Genomic DNA, 17,269 nt, shown 5'->3' on the forward strand with positions numbered 1-17,269 from the left:
GCCCTCCACCAGCTCTCATCTCAGTTGTCTGGAGGAACTGGACAGGGACTGTCCGCCACCCCCAGACCACAGCCGCTGCAGAGACGCCATTTCTGTGCCCTTTACCGGGCGGCGCTTGTCCTGGGACTCAGACCACTGCCCACTGGGGGCTCCTCCCGCAGCCAGGAGTCCACTCCCGCCTCTAACTAGGGAGCCAGGTGGCCTGAGCATCCTGGGGACCATAGAAAGGGCTGCTGCCAGAGTTCAGGGTGTCCCTGTTTGGTGGGAGGCCCGCAACACCAGGGGATTCAGAGTCGTGCCCAAGGCATCCCCTGGGGGTCTGAAAGAAGCTGTCTCTTCCCCAGGCCCGCAGAGGCCCCGCTCGCATGTCCTCAGGGTGCAGAGACCACCCCTCTCGGACCGGTCCAGGACTCGGCATCGCCCAGCGAGGAGAACTCTCCCGGGGGCGGGCTTCAGCCTGGCCGTGTGGACGGTGGGGGCCCTGGGCACACGGGGACAGGAGCCCGGGAGCCTCTGCCCCAAGAAACAGCCCTCGGGCCGCGGGACCTACCTCCTCAGGCTCCTCCTCTCGCTGGCGGCTGGGCTTGGTGTAGTCCAGGGGCCGGTCCCACTCCTCCTGGCGGGACCCCTGGCTGGACTGGGGTGAGGTCATGGAGCTGCCGGGGGCACCGGCGCCGCTCTGGCGCTGGGAGGTGTCAGGAGACCGCACCCCGGGGCTGCCGCCGCCGCCGCCGCCGCCGCTGGGGAACGCGCTCTCCCGCCTGCGGTGCTTGTGCATGCTCAGGTCCAGGGTCCCGTTCTCGTCCACCTCGATGTCCGCGGCCTGCAACGCAAAGGCGCCAGCTGCGTCCGGGCCCGCCCCTGCCGGCGCGCCGCGGTGCTCATCTCAGCCTGGCAGGGACCCCGGACGCGTCCGTCACAAGGACCCAGAGCCCAGCGGGACAGATCCGAGAGGCAAGTCCCGGGACCCGCGTGGAGGAGACGCCGCCCCCTCCTTCCCGCGCCCTGCACCGCAGGCCGGACCCTGGAGAGCAGGAGCTCGGTCGGGCGAGAGCAGGGCACCGCCCGCAGACACGGGGGGGCGCTCGTGTGCACAGCCCTGGGGCCCCCTTGGGCCCAGCGCGCAGCCCTCGGAAGGCACCCGCCCGAGCGAGCTCTGCGGTTAGCGGGGGCCCGGGCTGGGGGGAGCAGGGGAGGATGACCCTCCCCACAGAGACTCGGCGTGGCCCTGACCGGTAAATCCCCGGCCGCTCTCTGCCCAGCAGGGCCCGCAGGGACACACCGACCTTGCTGGGCGCGTCCTGCGGCTTCGTGCTGAGGTTCTCGGGCATCTCCCAGCAGCGCGTGGAGAGGTTCAGGATGGCGGTGGCAGCCATGTGCGCGGCCTCGGCGTCGTGCGTGTAGTCGAAGCCTGCGGAGGAGGGCAGGGAGTGGGAGGTGTGCCGGGGGGAGGGGCCCTCGGGAGAGGCCCGGCTGCAAGGAGGGGCAACACCGGGCCGAGGCCCGGCGGCACGGCGGGCGGGCGCAGACACACGGGGGCTTGGGGGCGGCTGGGCGCACGGGGCCCGGCTGCGGGGAGAGGGGGCTTGGGCTCACACCTGCCCACCCCACCCCTCTGCTCTCCTGTTTGGGGCCGAGGAGGCTATTTCTGGCCTGACCAAAATTTGCACAGAAAGACCAAAACCCTCCAAAGACATTCCAGCATCCCTGATATTTCAAACAAAAATAGGTTGTACATCAGTTTTGGAAAGAACAAAGAATTCTGTAAACAGGATGCATGTTTGGAATATCATCCAAGCATGAAAATTGCAGCAAACGTCTCAAAAGGCTGACTTTGGTGTCCCTACTTTAACAAAGTAACAGTGTTGCTCAAATAAACATAAGGTCTAAATCGTTATCTGTCCCGGTAATCGTGCAGCAGCCGTAAAATCACTCTCAGGTCTGGGAGCCCTGCGACTTCCCCAGCAAATTCCCAGGAGCTCGGAAAGGGCAGGAGTCGGCGGGAGGCAGTGTGGGAAGGCAGGTTCCACTGGCAATTGTATCAAACTGTGTCAGTCGGCACTTCTGTTATTAACGTGTGGGACACTCCAGTTTCCCCCAGGAGATGCCAGTTCCCGTTCCAGTCACAGGTACATGAGGGGCAGGGCTTCTCCATGTCATGTGCATTTCCAGGGCTAACGGGCTGGCAGCCCACAAATTAGTACAATAAATGACAAAAAAAAACTGGAAGGATCACTCCTCAATGTTCATTTTTGTGGGTACAGGCACCCAGAAAATTTGTAGCTAGTATCACAAGTAACACACTGTATCCAGCAAGGTGGTCCCGGCGCAGGAAGGAGAATGGCTCTTGTCAGGGCAGCAGGCTCTCACGGCCGGCCACACACAGCCCGCACACACACACCCTGGCTGCTGGGCCGCTGAGTCCGGTCACCAGGCTGGGAGAAGGCAGCCGGGGAGGGAGTTTTCCCAGGCCACACCACGCCAGCCAAGTTGTTCTTTATTGCTGCACACACACACCACAGAGGACCTGGCTTTGTCTCGCTAATGGCGAGGGGACACGTGGGGTTTGAAGGTGAGCAGGAGGGATGGGTACTGGGGCAGCGAGGGCCTGCTCTGTCCCCTCAGTGCCCAGGGCAGATGGCCGGGGTCCCCCTCCACGGGTCCTCACCTCACACCCCCAGGAGCAACTCCCCCAACTTACATTTAAAGGCTTTAGGTGAGGTTTCGCTGGTCTGAATCTTTGGGGCAAGCATGCGTTTGCCAAAAACCTGAGCATCAAAACTTGCGTAGTCGAAGGTGACCTTGGAGAACTTCTCCAGCTCCTTGGCCAGGTTGGCCCTGGGCGTGGCAGGGCCCACGCTGGGCCGGTAGCCTCCGTACGGAGGGACCTCGAGCTGCTTCACGAAGCACATGGGTCTGGGACGAGGGGCAGAAGCAGAACCGTGAGGACAGGACCCAGGGGCCCGTCACCTCCCCCCCAGTCGGCGCAGGGGCCCCTCCGAGCCCCGTGAGGACAGACACCGGGAGACCCTCCCCCACGCCCCACCACTGACGGGGCCTTGGAGGAAGAACGGCACGTCCCCTGCAGACAGCGCAGCCAGGGAGGGAGGGAGGGCCTGGACTTCGCCCCGGAGCTCAAGAGAGCAGGGCTCTGGCAGCTCAGCTGCCTTGCCCGGGCGGGGGCGGGGGTGGGGCGGGGAGGGGGGCATGATCTGGGGTGTGTTCCCGAGAACCAAGACTCAGCTCTCTGGGGTCAGGGACCAGCAGGAGAGGACCACTGCCGGTGTCCCATTCATCGTCCCTGGGGCTCTTGGAAGAGCTCAGGTGTTTCAATGCACAGAGGTGGTGCGAGCCCCAGGCCCGGGGAGGCCGCCCAGGAGGAGACCAGGACTGGGCCGGGCATGGGGCAGGGGGGTGGGCTTCTGTTCCCGTCGGCTCAGACAGAAGGGACCGAAAGGAGAACGGGAACCCCCCACCCGCCCCTGCAGTGGACTGGGGACCGTCCTGTGCGCCCCAGCCCGGCCTGGGAGGCCCCGGCTGCCCGAGGCACGTGCACCCACCTGAGGATCCGGTCCGAATTGGAGCCAGCCTTGGAGGGGTCTCCCGCCTGTGGCTGCTGCTTCTCGTGAGACTTGGCTAGTTTTTCGGCAGCAGCAATGGGACACCCGGACAAACTAGGGAAGGACATGGGGACATCTGAGCCCTCTCCACCAGGCCCTGCCTGTCGTGTTTCATGCCCCCGGACCGCCAGCTGCGCGGGTGGTCGGCTCGGGGAGGCTCTAAGCCAGCAACACGCAGGGCCTGCCCCGACCTTGCGCCGACCCTGAGGGCCGCGGCAGGCCCGGCGCGCCCCACCCCTGCCCCCACTGAGCCCCGAGGGTACCTTCTGTGTGTGTTGCGGTTGCTGTTCACGTGGCCCTGGCCCGTGCAGCCGGGGGTGGGGCACTTGAGCACGTTCTCGTGCATGGCCAGGACTGAAAGAAGACGGGGGCGGGGGTGAGCGCAGCCGGTCTGAAGCCTGCAGCTTCCGCGGACAGGCACGCAGCAGGCTGGGGTGACGGTCCTCAGCCCAGTCCCCACACCACCCCCGCCGCCGTGGCCTCTGCCTCCTGGAGCTGAAACCAACTCAGCCTCGCAGCCTCTGGCTGCTCTGTGACGGGCCCCTGTCAACCTCAAGTCCACGGTTGCCGCCTCCAGCCCAGAAGTCAGGACGGGCTTCCCGTGAGCCCCCGGAGCACAGGGGCCGCCCCTGCTGGTGGCCTGTCTCCCCTCGGGGCGCCTGTGCCCGGGGCCGCCTTCTGGGGGCCCTGGCCCTGGCTGACATCTCCAGGTGGGTGGCTTCACCCTCTGTGTCCCCAGCCCTATAGGGCTTGAGTTTGGGCATCGGGACGGTGCCAGCCCAAGGAACAGGGCCCCGAGTGACCACCAGCCAAACACCAGAGCAGCCCGGGCTCTGCAGAGCTACTCACTCTCCGGAGGGATCCTGTCCTTGTGGGGGCACCCGGACAGGCTGCGGTGGTGAGGGTACAGGCCGGTCACGTGCCCGGTGCCGTCGCAGCCTGGGGTCGGGCACTTGATCTCCCGCTTCTCCGCTCTGGAGGCATCTGCACAGACACGGCACGCCCGTCGGGGGTGGCCAGGGAGCCGTGCGGCGAACAGTGTTGGGGGGGCACCGCTGAGCCTTTCTCTAGCTATCCGGCGGGGAGAGAGGCCAGGCCGCCCACGAGCCTGAGAAGGGCCGGGGCTGGAGGGCACGGCGACTCCCGAGGTCTGCCCAGGGCTGACCGCACTGCCCAGACAGTGGGCAGGGCGCACAGAGGGGTGAAGGGCCCGGAGGGCAGCTGGCACCGGCCCCTCCCCCCGGCCTCAGAGCCAGGGGCAAACCGCCTGGAGCCCCCGCGCCTGGCTCGAGGCCCGGCCTCTGCACGGAGAGGTGAAGGTGCTGTGACGAGGTCCCCGCCAGGACACGCCCTTTGGATTTGACGAAACGAGCAAAGAGGTTAAGGAACTTACTCAGGGTCACATGACTAAAAAGTGCCGGGGCAGAGCTTGAAGCTCACACCTCAGTTACTGGCCGCCTCCAGCCTGTACGAGCCCGGAGAGGTCCCTAGGGCGCGTGGGGCCCGAAGGGTGCCTGTCACGACTCAAACAATCTCCAGAGCGGGGCCTTGCCCGGAGAAACACCTGGCAGGGCGGGGGGTGGGGGGGCTGCCCCTCTGGGAGCACCCGGAAGTCACAGGGCCACACTTGAAGGGCGGATGGGCTCGCCGGCCTCGGTGCAGACGCCCTGGGTCTGCGCCTCGGCTCCTGCCCCAGGCGTCCTGTGTCCCATGGCCTTTTGCCTCCAGACCATAGCTTGGTCCCCTGCCTCTGCCCCTGGGTCCACGCCCTCAACATCATCCTGAAAGCAGGACACGGCATCTGGGACCCCTCACGTCCATCCCCCAGGAACGAGTCCTGGACACCCGGGGCCCTGGGCTGTCACTCTGTGTCCCTGTGTCCCCCCGGGCGTGCCCCTTTCCCGCCGTGTCCCACTGCTCCGTGGGCAGCCCCCCACCCCCAGACTGAAACCCTACACCCCCGTGAGTCTCTGGCCCCTGCGCGCAGGCCTCCTTGTGCCCATGGCCCTGCGCCGGCCCGACTGCTTCCCTGAAGTCCACGCCACCCTGGAAGGGTCTGCCTCCACAAGTGTCCTTGGGTTGAAACAGTGTTCCCATCCCTGTCCCCTCAGCTGTGTCCCTGAGCATCTGCCACTGAGCCGGAGCCACACGAGTGGGTGTTCCCAGAAAAGGTGGCCCAGTGTCCCCACGAGCCAGGAGGTCCCCCGAGCTGCAGCTGACTCACGTCCCACCACGGCCCGGTCTGTCCCCAGACCTGTCTGTCCCACCACAATCCCGGGAGTCCCCAGGCGGCAGCCGAGCCACAGAGGCCACGACCTTGCTCTGTGTCCCGTGCGTCCTGGCCCCCCGGTGGGCGCCGGGCCCCGCCCCCAGCCCAAGGGGCCTCAGGAGGTCTGCGGTGCGCAGGCTGCGCCAGCCCTACCTTTGCTGCCGTAAGTCTTGCGCGCGGCGTCCAGGGGCCTAGCCGCCTTCAGGGGCTCGCCCGGGCCCTGCTCCGGGGGCCCGCACACGGCGCGCACCTGCTCCGCCTTCAGGGCGATGGCCTGCTCCAGCAGGCCCAGGTTGCCGCGCGTCATCACGTCGTACATCTCCGACTCGTCCGTGACGGCGGACTTCTGGGAGCAGGCGTCCTCGTCCTTGCTGTCCTCTGAGCTCGGCTCTGCCGCCACCGCGGCGTCTGGCCGGGGGCCGGGGGGCTCGGGGGCCTGCGGGGGGGCAGCCTCCTCGTCCTCCTCCTCCTCCTCCTCCTCGTCGTCCTCGTCCTCACCTTCCTCCTCCTCCTCCTCCTCCTCCTCCTCCTCCTCCTCCTCCTGACCCGGGGAGCCTTTCTGTGGGCTGGGCTCCTCGCTGGTCATGCCCTCCAGGGCCTGCGGACTCAGCTCCTGGCAGCGCTCGCTGGTGACCTCGATGACCTCCTCCGCGTCCTCGGGCGGGACGAAGACGGCCCTTTCCCCTTCGTCGCTGGAGGCCCCCTCCTCGGCTTCCTCCGGGACCAGGCGCACGGCGCCGGGGCCCAGCTGGGCTCCCTGTCCCGAGCCCTCCCGGACCAGGGTCTCCCCGGCCACTTGGCCCAAGTTCAGGAGCGAAGTTGCGATGACTTCCTGGTAGCTGCCATAGCTGCCTCTGGAGGGGCCCGTGGGGCTGCCCACAGGGTGGGGTCCAAAGTGGGACTTCGTGGGGCTCCTCCCTGCACAAGATCAGAAAAGTCATGTTGGGGGGGCCAGGGAGGGTGGGTGTCGGGGCCTCTGGTCCCCACCCCCCGACACAGCCCAAAACACGGAACCCCCAGAAACAGGGCTCAGCGGGGCCCTGTGCGTCACCACCTCTGTCTGCCTGAGACCGTGGGGAATTTATCTGGGGGGCAGATGGGTCACTGCTACTGCACTTTTAAAGCCATTGTAGTACTTTCTCAGGTCGTTTCTCAAAACGGAGCTCAACTATTTAAAAATTGTTTCAGCTCTGGCTGGTGTGGCTCAGTGGATTGAGCACTGGCCTGTGAACCAAACAGTCGCTGGTTCAATTCCCCGTCAGGGCACAGGCCTGGGTTGTGGGGCCAGGTCCCCAGCAGGGGGCGTGTAAGAGGCGACCACACATGGATGTTTCTCTCCCTCTCTTTCTCCCTCCCTTCCCCTCTCTAGAGATAAATAAATTAAATCTTTTAAAAAATAAAAAATAAAAATAAAACTTGTTTCAAAATCAAAAAGCACCAAACAAATTCATACTTTTGTAAAGGACCTAAATGTAAAGGTGGTAATGGCCACAACAAAGACCCACGGCGCTCACAGCACACCGGGCCTGTGGGGGCCCATGGGGCTCAGGAGCACCGGGCGCCCTGCAGCCGTGCTCTGGGGGTGAGCAGTGGGCGGGGCAGTGGCGGCTGACCCCAGACTCCCTGCCTTGTGAGCAAGTGGTCTGGGGGGCCACGCCAGAGCCCTGGAGGGAGGCGCGTGTGGGGCCCGCCAGGGTCAGCTCCAACATAAAATAAGGACCCACCTCAGGCCCTGCAAGGTCAGAAGACACCGGGAGCTCGGGGTGCTGGGGACTGGGACCTCGGGCCTTCGCACCAGCACGCCCAGGGGCTGGGTGCCCCGCAGGGGAGACGCACAAGCAGAGGTCCGCCTTGGCCGCGCCCGATGCCCAGCGGATGCCCACCCCACCCCAGCAGCTCTTCCCAAGGGCCGGACACACAGCCGTGTCCGTGTGTCCGTCTCTCGTGTGCACGGACGCCCCCAGCCCCTCCCCAGGAAGCCCCGCCACGCTCGGGACAGGACATCGCTTGTTCTCAGGACGGGCCTCCTTGGCAGGGGGCCCTCCCCGCTCCTGGGCTGCGGCTCTCCGGGGACACACTGAGTGCCCTTTATTCGGGGCAGAAAGAGCAACAAAGCACCTTCAGCTGGCTCGGGGCGATGAATCTCCTCCTGTCCCGGCATCCCGGCCTCGTCCTCCTCCGGGGTTCCTTCCGATTCATCGGAGACAGAGGCCTCCTTCACCTCGGGGTCCTCACTGCCATCGCTGTCCACGCCGTAGCCCTCATCCAGAGCCAGCTTCAGCGGGTGTGACTTCCGCTTGGACACCAGGTGCTGCGCCTCGGCGCCCTCCAGCTTCCTCTTCTTGGCCAGAGGGCAGCTCTGCAGACTGGAGGGAGGGGCCCGGTCACCGTCAGCACCCCCGGGCTGCTCCCACCCCTCGCCCCCGCTCCGCGGGGCGTCTCCTCGCCGTCCCTCCGCTGGCAGCCCCAGGCACACTGGCTTGCAGACCTGGCCCGAACTGTCCCGATTGTGTTTTCAGTTGCGTTTCTGGCTTCTCTCAGAAGGCCCCTGAGTGTGAGGCCTGGCGCCCAACTGCTCTGCTCCATGCCCACCTGGCAGGTCCTCGGGGGCTCCGGCCCACCCCGTCCACCTGCAGACTCTTCACACCCTCACCCACCCTCAGAACTCGGGGCAGCGGGGGCCCCTAGGTCAAGTGCAGCCAGGGGGGTGAGGCGGGTCACCCCCGTGTGACCCGGAGCTGCTCCTGCGTGGACTCCTGCTGCCTCCCAGCAGCCACGCCACACCCTGCACTCTGAGGGCCCCGGGCAACCGGTCCAGGGCGGCACACTGCAGCAATGTGCGCAACTGGAAGGTTCTAGATCCACAAAAGGCCAGAGCAAGAGATGGGCTCCAACACCCAGCAACCCCCCCACCCTCCCAGGACCCAAGGCGAGGGCCCAAGGCCTCCTTACCTCCGGTGCCTGGAGTACTTGCCACGGATGTGGCCCGCGCCCGTGCACCCCGGGGTGGGGCAGCTGGGGAGACAAGCAGAGGTCACTTGGGGGAGGGCCCCACCCAGACCCTCCGTGGGTGTCTCCGGACTGCAGCTGTCAGCACGGCCGCCTGCAGTCAGCTGAGATTAACGAAAGGATTCCCCCCATAAATAAGCGACCGGCTCACGGCAGTTTCATGAGCGTGTTCACTGTGAGGACCTGGGCACGTGAGCAGAGCCTTCCAGCGGGGCCCCCCTGCAAGCTTCCTTTTTCCACGGGCAGGGCTTTCCCACGGCAGGAGACAGCCCCCGGGAGACAGGCCCTCTGAGGCGCCCCAGGGCCCCCGCCTGAGGCTGGCCCCGGGCAGAGCACAGACGGCCGCTCCAGGCCATCGCCCGTCTGCAGTGCTGAGGCCGCGGTCTCTGGGGCCCTGGCCAGGACAGCAAGCGACCCGCGGCTGCCGTGAGGCCTCCCTGGGGGTGGGGCTGGGCCTCTTGCAGCACCCCCACCCCCGCCACCTCACGCTGGTGAGCAAACGTGGACGGGGCGAGACCCCAGGGGCTCCTCACCCTGCACCAAGCTGCCTCCCCGTAGGCCCAAACTGGGGGAAGCTCCAGAGACTTCTGCTCATGGACGTGGACCACGCCACCCAGACCCCTTCCCCAGGAGTCGGCTCCCCGGGACAGCAAGGGGCCTGGGTGGGCGGAGGGGTAGGTGTCTGTGGGTTGCTGGACACGTCCCCAGACCAAGGCCCACACGGAGGCGTCATCACGGCATTTTACGGAGCAGCAAACTGACGCCCAGTGGGATGGGGGGCCCAGGGGAGGCCACCTAAAGGGGGGGAGCCTGACCACCGACGCAGACAGGCCCAGGGACCCAGGTGGGCGCACCGCCCCAACCTCCGTCCAGACGCCCGGCGGACGGGCCGAGGCCCAGCGCAGGCAGCCGTGGGCCCGGCGGGCCAGGAAGCCACACCGGCTGCCCGGCCGGGGAGGAGAGGGGCGGTGCGTGGAGGCCAAGCCCTGAGCTCAGCGGGGGGCCTTTGGGAGGGCCGCTGCCCATTGGGGCCGCCGGCCGCCGCCGGCCGCGCCGGAGCCTCGGGCTGATGTCAGCGCCGGGTCTCATTGTTTCCACGAGGAGCCGGAAGGAGGGAGGGGGGATGGGGGGAGGGAGACAGGCCCCTTCCCCCCCACCCCAGGATGTCCTTTGCAGACGGAGCGGTGGCCGCCGCCCCTGGCCTGTCTGTTCCAGTCTGTGCCCAACACTTGCTTCTCTCTCTCAAGAACCGGCTTTGAGACTTTCCACAAAAGCTCCTTGTTGTGGGGGATTTGAGGCTGAGGTCCCAATTAGTCGATTAATCACTGAGTTAATCAGGCAATTAGGTGACAGCTGCCGGGGAGTCCTGTGGGGCCCTGGCATGGCCCCCAGCACGTCACCTGCTCCGAGGCCACCTCCGCCCACCCGTCCAGACGAGGCCTGGCCTCCGGCCCGGCCTGCGAGCCTGTGTGCGGGGCCACCGAGGGTCCCGAGGGTGAGAGAAGGGACACGGTGCCCCCCGCAGCAGCCCTGGGGGCGGGCTCGTGGACGGCCTGGTGCGGTCAGCGCTGAGAGGGTCCCAGCGACCCGCCCGAGGGGCCTGAGCACGACGGGCCGTGCGTTGCAGCAGCAGATGGGCCCGGACGGCGACGCCGGGAGAGTGTCTGTCACCTCTCCTCAGCGCGAAGGGGACGCCCACAGACCCGCGAGCTCTCTGGAGGCGGAGGAGCCGAGGGCCGCGTGTCACTGCTCTCCTCGTCACAGTCCCCGCGCTGTCCCCAGGCCGGGGCTCTGCCTGCGCTGGCGAGGGGACAGCAGGGCGGAGGTGCCGTGGAGCTCAAGGGCAGTGGGGCCCTCGCCCACCCAGAGTCCTACGTGTGACTCCGCCTGAGTTTCTCCAGCCTCACAACAGCATCCCTCTGGCACACCCCGCAGTGGGTCCCCTGCGCTCACAGCCCTGCCTGTGCCGGCACCAACACCCAGGACGGAAGGCTCCGAGGGCCGGGGACAGCCTGCTCCACCTCTGGCCACACGTGGCCTCAGGCCGTCCGACACAGCGGCCGCTGTGACAGACCTCAGAGATGGCCCTTTGTGGCTGGCGGGGGCGGGTGGGGGCCGGTGCCAGCAGGTGCTGCTGGTGGCCAGGCGCGCACCTGCCCCTGCTGTGAGGCGGGCTGCGCAGTGTGGCCGGAGTGGAGGCGGGTGACGACCGCTGACAGGTGGCAAAGAGGGTGGGGCCTCGTTAGGGAAAGGGGGCCCCAGGGTGGGGCTGCTGGAGACGGAGCCACAGACAAGACCACGCTCGGTGCTAGCGGGGAGCTCTCTTACCTGAGGTCAGCTCCTGTGGGCTCCGGGGGTGCTGGTGAGAGAGGGGAGGAGACACGTGGGGTCAGAGCGGCACAGGTGCCAGGGAGGGCAGAGCGGAGGCCGAGCCCCACCTTCTCCGGACCGGGCCGGCCTCCTAGGCGAACGCTCTGCCCGCTCCCCGCCAGGACCCTGCGGGACACAGGGGCTGCCCTGACCCGGGCCCTCCGAGCCAGGCCGGTGTCTCCTTCCCTAACTGCACAGACAGGCTGGTTTCTGGCAGGAAACCCGACCCGGCAGGCCAGGCCGCACGGGAGGACGGCAGGTGGGCCCCACGGGGCCACACTGGGCAGCCGGCACACTGAGGAGTTCGGCACCCGCCCCCCCGAGGGCACCCTGGCCCAGGGGGCGGCTCGGTCCTGGCAGGGCCCCCGTGCCTCCTCACCCCTGCCCGTCCAGCCCGGCCACCTCCCAGGCCCCAGCAGCTCCAGGCGGACATCCCAGGAGGCAGAGGCTAGCGACGGAGGGCTGGCGGCCTGTCGCACACGGACACCCCTGCCCTGGGCAGCCGGGTCTGCCTCCTCATCTCAGCCCCCGGAAGCCGCCAGGGCCCTCAGAGGCGGAACAGGCCCGGGGGGGGGCGCTGCTGGGGGTCTCTGTTCTCCCGAGGAGCGCCGGTGGGAGCAGTGGCATCTACAGCTTTGGGGCACGGACACCTGGGGCGTGGGCAGAGCCGCGCCATGGACGGGTGTGGGGGCGGGGAGGACGCACCTCGCAGGGCCTTGGATCTCGTGCGCGCTCGCTTGTCCTCGCTCTCCAGGCTCATCTGCGGGGCGAGACGAGGGCCGTGTCGGCGGGAGGTCGGGACTGCGGGACGCCCCGCCGAGTTCCCGCTCCGGCTGCGCTGGGCACGGTGCGTCTGCGACACCGGAGGCCAGAAGCCGCTGACAGGGCAGGGAAGCCGGGCACCAGGAGCAGCGGGCCAGCCTGGGGACCCCGTCCCCCGCGCCTGCTCCGCGCCCCCAGGCTCACACCCCACCCCCACCTCCCGCTCTTGGGCACTGGGGCAGGGCACCCACTGCAGACGCAGGCCCCACTGAGCCCCAGAGCCCGTGGGAGTTGATGTGAGGGTGCCCTGTCAGGAACAGGGGGCTGGGACCCGAATGGGCCTCCAGGAAGCGTCCGGAGCTGGGACAGCGTCCAACAGCCAGAGGAGAGGTGGCCTGAGCGGAGGGACCCTCCCCGACGTGGGCGAGGGCCCCGCCGCCGCCGCCCGGGGGCCCAGAGCGGGCGTCACCCTCGTCACTGCGTACGCTCCCACGGCTGTGTCAGGGCACAGAAGGAAGCAGCTAAGGCTGGTTTCAATGCTGCCTCGCTCAGCCCGGTCTGCACCCGACAGTCCCAGCCCGTCCGACAGCAATCCACGCAAAACCACGAGTGGTGGCCTGCTCCACGACAACCCCGGGAAGCCTCCTCGCCCACGTCCCGGGCTCCCAGCCCATCTGGGTTTGACCAGCCACGGGCCACGGGCCGTGCCGGACACTGTGGCTCTCGCGGTGGAGTCTGTGTCGGTGAGAGCCAGGCCGAGGCATGGACACAGGCCAACGTGTCACCGGACCCAGCAGCCCCTCCAGGGGTCACTGCTCCCAGGGCGGAGTGAGGGGTGCTGCCTAGAGGTCCCCTCCGGAGTCCACCAGGGACCCCACCAGCAGCCCCTGCCCCTGACCCACTTCGGGGGGTGCCGCCTGCACTGTCCCCCGAGGGAGCTGAGGGAGCCCCCAGGAGCCACAGGCCGTCACACAGGATCCTCGCCCTGCGTCACCCACGACGCATCCGGGCAGGCAGGTGACAGCGAGGCAGCAGGCAGGTGGTGGGCAGGGGGCTCCCCGTGCTCCCCGTCTCCAAGGCAGGGAAGCCTGTGCCCACCACCGGGCACCCCAGGAGGCCCCGGGAGAGTGGGCCTCGCCATCTGTCCCCGTGGCCGGGAAGAAGAGCGGGCAGTCCCGCCGGCCGCCTCGAGGCGCCAGAGGGCAGAAGTGGCCGTCTGGGCACCACGGAGGAAGGACACCCCCGTCAGCACGGTGAGGCTTGCAGGGCGAGTGCCCACACCGGCGGCACTGAAGACGAGTCACGTGGTTGTCAAAGGGGAGAAACCGAAACCCGGGGCGGCGTCCAGGCAGCAGTCGGTCCAGGACACGGAGTCTCCGTTTCTGTTCTGGACAGGGCCCCCCCGGTGGCCGATGAGAAGGGGGCAGCCGCCCAAGGGACTTCCTTACGGCTCTGAGCCTCCAAGCGCGCCAGCCGGCTGTCCGTACGTCCGAGGGGCCGCAGCGCCCGCCCACCACCCGTGCGGGGTGCATAGTCGCGCTGATCGCCGGGCGCCGGCCTGCTCGCCGCAGAGATGCAGTCCACAGCTCTTCCCCCGTGGGGTTTCCCGCGGAAACTGGCGCGAGTTCCGCTGGGTCCAGCGCCCGGGCCGTTGGGGCCTCCTGCGGATTCGGGACCCACAGAGCCAGGAGCAGGGAGGGCGGCGGGGTGGGCCGCACCCTCGAGCCCTTCCCGGGCTCCTTCCGTTCGCAGTTCCTCGGCGTCGCACGGCCTCAGAGCTGTCTTCGGCGCGTGCGGCTTCGGTGCCAGCAGGGAAGACGCCGCCCCGTGCAGGAGGAGAGGAGGGCTCTTCCTCGCGAGGGTGGATCCGTCCGAGCTGAAGACTCGGGGCACCGTCAGCGGGGCAGATTTCCGGGCCGTTCCACGCCGGCACTCCCGGCTGCCTCCTTGCGCTGGGCAAGGCTGTGATCAAACTCCAAGCCCCAGAGACTGCGGGCGCCTCAGCGGCTGCGGGCTCTCCGCTGTCCTTGGGCCCCAGACATTGCCGCTCCGTGTCCCGGGCGGAGCCCCACCCCACAGAGGCAAGAAGACACACCCCAATTTCCCATTCATTTATTGTTAAAAACTTCCCTTGTTCCACGCACAGCCCCATCGAGTTCCTGTTTTCCTGCTGCCAAAAAAACCCCCAAACCCTGAATGGTGTCCCTCTTTGAGGGTGACAAGACCCCCTTTCGCAGCCGCAGCCAAGCCACCCCAGCCTCATCTCCTCCAGGGGCGGGAGCCCCCTCAGAACACCCCCGTGCTCCCCAACCCAGCTCTGAGCCCCGGGAATGCTTTGCGAGTCCTGTCTTCGGTGGGGGACGAGGGGGGAGTCATTCCCAGGCGCAGACGCAGCCCCGGCCTCCTGGCCCTCCGGTTACCGTGTCTTCGTGCCGCCACTGACGCAGGCCCCACCCAGGGCTGCCACTGCCGCACCCCTCTGCGCTTGCCAGTCCCGAGACACTGCGTCAGCGCTTTCCCCGTGCAGGCGGCTCTTGGGCGGCCACGGAGGCTGGCCCCTTCCAGACCCGCCTGCACGCCGCCCTCGCCCACACCGGCCACCCTGAGTCGGACGCTTACAAACTCGGGCCCCAGGCAAGCACATGCGGTCCGCAGCCCCTGGACCTGGGGGTCCACGTGGACACTGGGCCGAGCGGGGAGCGAGCGGCACTCGGATCCGGCCAGCGACACTGTGGACACGGCGGGGGCTCTGTGTGCGGGAGTCCGGCCCACGCGGCCCACAGGCTGCGCCCCCCAAGTTCGGGGCCCCGGGGTGGTCTCTGCAGGGCCCCCTCCCTGCCTCTCTCGCTCCCCCGCTCACCCCAGCCCCAGTCTCTCTCCCTCTTTCACACCTGTCTTTCCTGCTCCTCCCAAGCCCTCCCGGACCAGCAGCGACCCTGCAGCCCACCCGGCGCCGCGTCCCTGCCCTTCCGCTGAGGCCCAGCCCCGGGAAGCCCCGGACAGCCTGCCACCCTGGCCCTGCAGGGCGTCCCAGGCAGAGCAGCACCCCCCACAGCACCCGAGGGTCCCTCGCTCCAGGGAAAGGGGGTCAGGGGAGAGCTCAAGAGGAGCGCTGGTGGGGAGGACAGGCTCGGTGGGTCGGTGAAAACCAGGGGCCGTTTCGGCCGCCTCCGGGCAACAGTGCCTCTCAGCTCCACGCCTGCGCCCAGGGGCGCTCCTTCCCTCACGGCCCCCCAGTCCCACCCGACACAAACTCATTTGTTCCCACTGCGGGGGGGCTGCGGTGTCCTGCAGAGTGGGGGGCTGCGGTGTCCTGCAGAGTGGGGGGCTGCTGTGTCCTGCAGAGTGGGGGGCTGCGGTGTCCTGCAGAGGGAGGGGGGCTGCAGCCCCGGTCACTGCTCAGCACAGGTGACCCGAGGATGGATGGGTGGATGGATGGACGGACGGATGGACGGACAAGTGGGGACAGCCAGGAACGTCTCTGAGGGCCTGGACTGGGCCCCGGGGGTGTCCACCCAGCCCTGGGCTGCGGGAGGGGACAGGTCACTGCCTCGTCTCACTCAGAACCCGTCCCGGCAGCCGGCAGAGCTGGAGAGTGAGGACGGACTTGGGATGCTTGGTCCAGTCCACCCGAGTGCGGGGACTGCCGTGTCCCCGGGGCAGAGGAGAGGAAGGGGGTCATCACTGGCCCCTGGGGGGCCACAGTCCGCCCTGCCTGGAGGGAGGGGTGGCCGCAGTCAGGAGGACAGAGGGACACCAAAGGTGGCCGGGCCGGGACCTGGCTGTCACCGTCCTGCTGGCTCCGAAGCACCTGCCAGCGTCCCCTCTGTCCAGGGCAGGGTGGCGGTCCGGGCACACTCTGTTCCCTCACTGCCCGGCGAGGGCTGCGCCCGCTCGTGCAAGTGGACGGCGCTGCGGCCCACCCCGTCCCGGGCCCCACTCAGGACCTCGGGGCTGCGTTCCAGGAGGCTCCCTGCCCCTCTCTCGTGGACCCCCTCGACCCCCCCGCCCACGGCACTGCCTCCCCACTTCCCTTTCCCTGCGCGCGCCCGGTGCGGAGCCCAGTCCACCGGCCCCAGAGCAGCCCCGGCTTCAGAGGAGACGGGCAGGTGCCGCGGCCTCTGGAGCCCCCAGCACATGGCCGGCTTTCCGCCCCCCAGTCTTGGAGGGCAACCCCCTGCCTGCACCACGGCACCCCCCGACAGCCACCACAGCTCCCCGGGTCCTGTGGTGACAGCCCTGTCCCCCCTCTGGTGCTTGACGTTCCCTGACACCCCCCGTCGGCCGACTCCTGGCAGCTGAAGAGACCAGCCCCTCGGGGCTGCAGGAAGGACACCCACGGGGCATCGGCCCACTCGTGTCTCGGGGAGCCTTTTCCTGAGGCCTCTCAGCAGGGACCCCAGCTCACTGCAGCCCCCCGTTAGGGAGTACAGCTGCACAGGGACCCCTGGTAGGGGGTCCCCACGTCTGAGCCCCTCTGTCTGACACCCCGCCTGCCCAGAGGCGGGAGTCGGGCCCACCCAGGGAGGCGGCGCCGGTGCCAGTGCCCCCTCCCCAGTCAGGAGCCCCGGTCAGGAGCCCCAGTCAGGGTCCGTGGCAGGAGGACGTCACGGCTGAACCTGGACCCCGAATCTCTAGCCACCCACACACGAGCCTGCAGCCGGGGCCCCGAGGCTTCCCGCCTTGAGGCCAAGAAGAGCTTTCAACACCGACCGCCAGCACCAAGTCCCTTTCTCCCGAAGCAGAAACTCACACACACTCGCAGTCCCCAGCGCTCCCAGCAAACACAAGCTCCAGCCCTTCCCCGGCCCTGCCGGCCTGTCGGTGAGCTGTCCACAGGCCCGGTGCTGAACCCAGAGGCCGGCGGCAGCCTCCACCACAGCAGGCTGCTCCGCGGCCCCCGGCCTCGAGCTCCCCGCCCCACCCGCCTCCAGTCTGCGGCCAGTCCTGCCACTGCCGCCCGCCTCTCTGCTGTCCAGAGGCTGACCTTCCCACGCACGTCAGAACAGCAGCTGGGGCCCCGCCCGCCCCGCCCAGCAGGGAAGCGCCGGCCAGTGGGACAGGCCGCTGCTGCCGGAGAGCCCGGCGTGGTGGCGCACGGCCGCTCTGTGGCAGGTCCCTCCCCAGGCTCGCCAAGCCAGAGCCTCGGGGACCCCCACCTCCTGACCCCACCCCCAGCCCTGGCCTCGGGTCTCGCCCAGGCAGGCCCCCTTCCGAGGTGCTTCCAGACACTGCGCTG

The 17,269-nt window shown here is 68.4% G+C and overlaps 1 protein-coding gene across 1 annotated transcript in view; it reads right to left on the bottom strand.

Annotated features, from left to right (window-relative positions):
• Positions 1-17,269, bottom strand: part of MYT1 (myelin transcription factor 1) — a 42,390-nt gene that overhangs the window by 13,728 nt on the left and 11,393 nt on the right. Inside the window, exons 3-13 of the mRNA XM_045832944.1 lie at positions 11,974-12,028; positions 11,227-11,257; positions 8,842-8,904; positions 8,008-8,255; positions 6,043-6,807; positions 4,470-4,604; positions 3,884-3,974; positions 3,561-3,674; positions 2,702-2,916; positions 1,287-1,411; positions 551-823 (exon numbers count right to left, since the gene is read on the bottom strand). Coding sequence (XP_045688900.1) covers positions 551-823; positions 1,287-1,411; positions 2,702-2,916; positions 3,561-3,674; positions 3,884-3,974; positions 4,470-4,604; positions 6,043-6,807; positions 8,008-8,255; positions 8,842-8,904; positions 11,227-11,257; positions 11,974-12,028 — 2,115 coding nt within the window. The remainder of the gene's footprint in view (positions 1-550; positions 824-1,286; positions 1,412-2,701; positions 2,917-3,560; positions 3,675-3,883; positions 3,975-4,469; positions 4,605-6,042; positions 6,808-8,007; positions 8,256-8,841; positions 8,905-11,226; positions 11,258-11,973; positions 12,029-17,269) is intronic.

The sequence above is a fragment of the Phyllostomus hastatus genome, unplaced genomic scaffold (assembly GCF_019186645.2).
Source record: "Phyllostomus hastatus isolate PE091 unplaced genomic scaffold, TTU_PhHast_1.1 phas_contig_17, whole genome shotgun sequence".
Lineage (NCBI taxonomy): Eukaryota > Metazoa > Chordata > Mammalia > Chiroptera > Phyllostomidae > Phyllostomus > Phyllostomus hastatus.